This window comes from Genypterus blacodes, unplaced genomic scaffold, assembly GCF_046128005.1.
Source record: "Genypterus blacodes isolate CSIRO-AG114 ecotype Tasmania unplaced genomic scaffold, CSIRO-AGI_Gbla_v1 ptg000427l_1, whole genome shotgun sequence".
NCBI classification, from domain to species: Eukaryota; Metazoa; Chordata; class Actinopteri; order Ophidiiformes; family Ophidiidae; genus Genypterus; species Genypterus blacodes.
Window position 1 is genome coordinate 1 of NW_027467198.1, and position 5,000 is coordinate 5,000.

General features: G+C 49.3%; 1 protein-coding gene across 1 annotated transcript in view; it reads left to right on the forward strand.

Annotated features, from left to right (window-relative positions):
* Positions 1-78: 78 nt before the first annotated feature.
* The window catches only part of LOC142989460 (cadherin EGF LAG seven-pass G-type receptor 3-like), a gene marked incomplete at its 5' end in the record, with an annotated part of 15,363 nt that continues 10,441 nt past the window's right edge, over positions 79-5,000 (forward strand). Inside the window, 4 exons of the mRNA XM_076138990.1 lie at positions 79-171; positions 3,851-4,049; positions 4,585-4,776; positions 4,858-5,000. The exon at positions 4,858-5,000 is cut by the window's right edge and continues 44 nt beyond it. Coding sequence (XP_075995105.1) covers positions 79-171; positions 3,851-4,049; positions 4,585-4,776; positions 4,858-5,000 — 627 coding nt within the window. The remainder of the gene's footprint in view (positions 172-3,850; positions 4,050-4,584; positions 4,777-4,857) is intronic.

Genomic DNA, 5,000 nt, shown 5'->3' on the forward strand with positions numbered 1-5,000 from the left:
ATCATGGAGAAGAAGGTGGCCCACCAGCTCCGCGATGTCACCGAGTCCACCGCTCGTCTCTATGGCAACGACTTACAGATCGCAGAGCGGCTGCTGTCCCGCCTGCTGACCTTCGAGACCCAACAGAGCGGCTTCGGACTCACGGCCACCCAGGACGCTCACTTCAACGAGGTAGGAAGAGGAGAGGGCGACCGTGTCTTGAGAAAGGAGTCACTGCTCCTTCATTGTGAGGTGGAAATGACTGAACAATCTCAATAATGACCAAAAGTGCAAAGAAACATCACGAGTTAGTAAATGAATGTAAAGGTAAGTGTACGAGTTGGAATCTTATCAAGTCCCTCCGTCTGCACAGCTGTGTCATATTCTCACCTTAATCACAATACATTCACAATAATTGAAGTATTGTGAGCAGTAACCATAGCGATTGAGCTCTGAGAGGCTGACGGATGTGTCCAGCTTGATTCATTGCTAAGGAAAAATGATACTTAGTGCATTTTTCAGGAGAAACCACAAATATCAACCTACAAGAAATATCTTCTGGTCCAAAGTGTGTGTGTGTGCGTGTGTGTGTGTGTGTGTGTGTGTGTGTGTGAGATGCAGTGCACGTTTATGGGATGCAGCTCCAGTCACTCCACACACAGTTTAATGAAATATCTTCTCTGAAATTGAAGGTGATGTTGCTATGGCGATGAGGTGACAGGCTCATGAAATATGACACCGCGTCTCATTTCTCCTGATGCGTCGCTTTCAGCCAACAGCGGATTTGAACACGTTTCTGTCTTTGTCACGGCGCTAACTGACATCTCCATGGTAACAGCTTGAGCATTTGGATGTTCATGTTTATCTAACCTCATGTTTAAGTGTCCAAACATCAGGATTAAGTGGATTAACTCAAACCCTCATGGAGATGTGAAGTGGATCTCACTCTTACTCTTCCAGCTACAGACTGGTGCGTGACAGGAAATGACAAATTGTGGGTTACTATGGTAATAGGGATGTAAAATCAACATGCACTCCTGGCATTTAATTTTCTCTTCATGGATTGAATTCTAATAACAAATAGAAAGGTTTAATTGTCTTGGCTGTCATTCAAACATTTCCTACATGGTGTTGGGGACGGATTTAGCTTTTTGTTATTTTCCGTTATGTTGGCGGTGTGATGAAGCAGATCTGAGGTTCACACCAAGAGAGAAGCATCCAGTAACAAACTCGTCTGTCCTTATCTCCTCTGAAGCTTCCTCTCTATCTGAGTCTGAGTACTTCTGTGTTCACATCAACATGTCGCACAACACCTAAGCACCACGCCGGTCTGCGTGTGTTTGGCCAGCATCCTCCAGGTCGCAGGGCAATTATGACAGCCGGCGTCCCCTGGTGGAGAAGCTCTGTAAAGCCTTCAGCTGACCATGAAGCTTCACGGCCCAGACACTGAACAAGCTGCTGTGTGAACGTTCCACATTTATCACTGCAGGCCTCCAGGAAAAAAGCATTAAATGCGATGCTGACTGCCAAAAGGAGCTCAGTAGAGAAATGTGCAGATATTGTAAAAGTAGTATTCTTCCCTCAGGGTTTAAATGGTTAATATTTCCTGATGCCAGATGTGTCACATCCTCCCCAGCTGTGACTGCGGTCAGGAGGAGCTTTACTCAGGTTTAACAAGAGGAGTTGAGCCTCCTGATGGCAGGAGGATCCACACCCCTGGAGCTCAAACAGAGGGCAGGGATCAGACACCGCCTCAGCTCACTCATTGATAACGTCATGGTTATCCAGCTCTGGGTTGCTATAGAAACTGTTGTAACGCCCAGTACTTTGTCCAGACAAATATTTGATTCTTCACGCATTCATAAGTGTGAGAGTGTGTGTGTGAGCCAGGACTCATTAACTGTTGTTTACCACCATGCAGTGAGCACCTGAACACAGCACACACACACACACACACACACACACACACACACACACACACACACACACACACACACGCTGGAGCTGGAGATGCAGACTGACAGTTTGAGCTTCAGTCCGTTGCCGTGGCTTCATGAGATCAATACAGTGTCTTAGGCCGACACTCTCGGTTCCTATAGCAACACAGCGTTCACATTAATGACATCCCATAGTGTCTGAAATGAAAACCCTTCCTGTCTGACATTTCACTTAACTGCTCCACCTGACAATACATCTGCGACGCGGCCATTAGCGGCTCGCTAACACGCCGCACGTTGGCTTTTTTGTGGTGAAAAGTGCCTATGGGTTGCCACGGCAGCACAGTACCGATTCCTAGTGACATCTGAGGCTTTCTGGAAGGAAAAGCTCAACCTAGCCAGACATCTAACCTCAACCTTTGTCCATTAGCACCCAGAGCTCTCCCGCTTGTTGTCATCCTGAGCTAACGAGGCGTCTCAGCTTCAGCCGTCGTCCCTCAGCAGCAGCAGCGGTGTAAGCGGACACGTTGTTTCAGACGGCAGCCATTAAGGCCGCACCAAAAGGTAATGCAAGACACGGTTACTATAGTAACCCGGCAGATGTAACAGAGCCCTGTGGCTGCAGAGAGGAGGGAGGACAGAAGTGCAACTACATGAGGAAACGCTGCCATGAATGAAGAAGAGGAAGATGGTAGACCTTCATCCTCACACTGGGGTCACATTCCAATATGAAAGCCTCGTTCCTTTACACTCTTCCCCCAAAGTAGAGGCAGATTTTTAATGCAGGAGGGTGGATTTTAAATATTAATGCAGGTATGATTATGAAGGTCTGATATTAAAGTCTTAACTCAGCTGGAAGTCAAACATGAGGATCAGCCTGTCAGGAGCAGCCTGTCAGGATCAGCCTGCTCACTGTTTGATTCATGAGTCCTCTCCTCTGTCGACTCTTAAATGGGAATTTTAACCTAAATTGACCCTCGCTTGCTAAGTTAATTTGCTGTGAATAGTTTGGATACGACCAACAGAAGCTTTGTCCTGGTCTCTCTCTCTCTCTCTCTCTCTCTCTCTCTCTCTCTCTCTCTCTCTCTGTCTCTCTCTCTCTCTCTCTCTTCTCTCCTATTTTGTCTTCCATTCTCTTACCCTTTCCATAACTGTGACTGTGAGGAAGATGTCTTGTTGTGTAGAAGCCTTACTCTAACTTCCTCCCTTCCTTATTGCCTCGTTTTGTTTTTCCTCCTCACTTCTGTCCCTTGTTTGATCTGAAGGTTCTCTTTCTTATCCCGTCTCCCTGGAGCTTTCTGTGAGGCTGCAGTGCTTTATTGGCTCTAGTGCACCGATCCAGCACTTTCTCTGCTCGCCCTCCCTCCCTCCCTCCTCCCTCCTCCCTCCCTCCCTCCCTCTTTCTTTGATATTACCCTTTGTTTTGCCGGGAACATTTTGCAGCCCAGTCTGTCCATCACCCGACCCCCCGCCCAGAATCACTAACACTTGAAACGGAGCCACGACGTTTGAAAGGCGTCTGACTGTAAGGAAACGCTGTAGGAATGAGGTCATGTAGGGCTGTGTGTGTGTGTGTGTGTGTGTGTGTGTGTGTGTGTGTGTGTGTGTTTGTGTGTGTGTGTGTGTGTGTGTGTGGAATCAAACGATCAGACAAGCAACAAAGATATTGAATCTGTTAATTGCGTCGTGTGTTGGATGTACAGCAGGCGTCAGATGTCGTGGTTGCCTAGATACTGAAAGCTTCAGTGCTCTGATATGATTCTCTGTTTTCTGAGGAACTTCCTGCGTGGCTGTGATGCTTTATTAAAAGCAGGTCGCAGCCCTCCGGCCGGCCCTGGGCAGCCTTCGTCAACACAGGCCAATAAAGGGTCAAAGGTGTTTGTAATGTGGGGGATGTGTTCATCATCTTCATCTTCTTCCTGTGCTGCTTCCAGAACGTGCTGCGGGGCTGCAGCGTGTTGTTGGGTCCCAGCGCGGCCGGGCTGTGGCGAGCGCTGACCCAGACCCAGACCCACGCTCAGGGAGGAGGACCGGCCGGCCTGACGGAGCTGCTGGAGCTCTACGCCCAGAACCTGGCCCAGAACATGAAGCTCACCTACCTCAACCCCGTGGCTCTGGTGTCTCCAAACATAGGTGAGGGACTACACACACACACACACACACACACCTGCTACTGAACACTCACACTGACCAACAACTTCCTGCTCACAAACCTCATTTCCTCCAACACACCAGTGTCTCTGCTCCTGTGTGTGTGTGTGTGTGTGTGTGTGTGTGTGTGTGTGTGTGTCTTCATGGATTTTTCCTCCCACCAAATCCCCAGAGGATAAATTAGCCGTTCACTTATAGGAGGCGGAGCTATCAGCTTCCATCCTAAATCTAATATGAACCAGGAAAGCGCTTTATGTTTCCACCTGCATCGCTCTTCTTCTTCTTCGTCTTCGTCTTCGTCTTCATCTTCGTCTTCGTCTTCTTCTTCTTCTTCTTCTTCTTCGTCTCCTTCTTCTTCAGTAGAAACACAGCATTGATCCGGGAGAGTTCAGTTGTTGAACTTGTTGGCGGATGGCAAGAAATGGAGTTAATTAGAGTGAAAACAAAGAGGATTTAAAGCTTTGATCCAAAGTTCTTTGCGTTGTGACCTCACTGTTTCCTGTTCTGTGTGTTCCAGTCATGAACCTGGACCGCGTGGAGAACCACACCCACGTGCGGAGGCGATTCCCGCGTTACCACACCACCCTGTTCCGGGGTCAGGCGCCGTGGGACCCCTTCACCCACGTGATGCTGCCCCCTGCTGCTCTGGTGCCGCAGCGGCAGCAGCAGCAGCACGGCAGGAAGGAGAAGGAGCGGACGGAGAAAGAACGTAAGAGACAAATCGCACGATAGCGCTGCACGATCACTCTGAACTCTCATTCAATCGCTCACGCCCGCTTCTACCTTTCAGCCCCGGGGTCTCAGCATGCGGCGACGGCCCCCATCAGCATCTCAGCCAATCACACGAGAGAATACACGGCGGCCAGACGCGTGGCCTCCGTGCCCGAGTCGCCCTTCACCATCGTCATCCTGCTGATCTATCGCAGCCTGGGC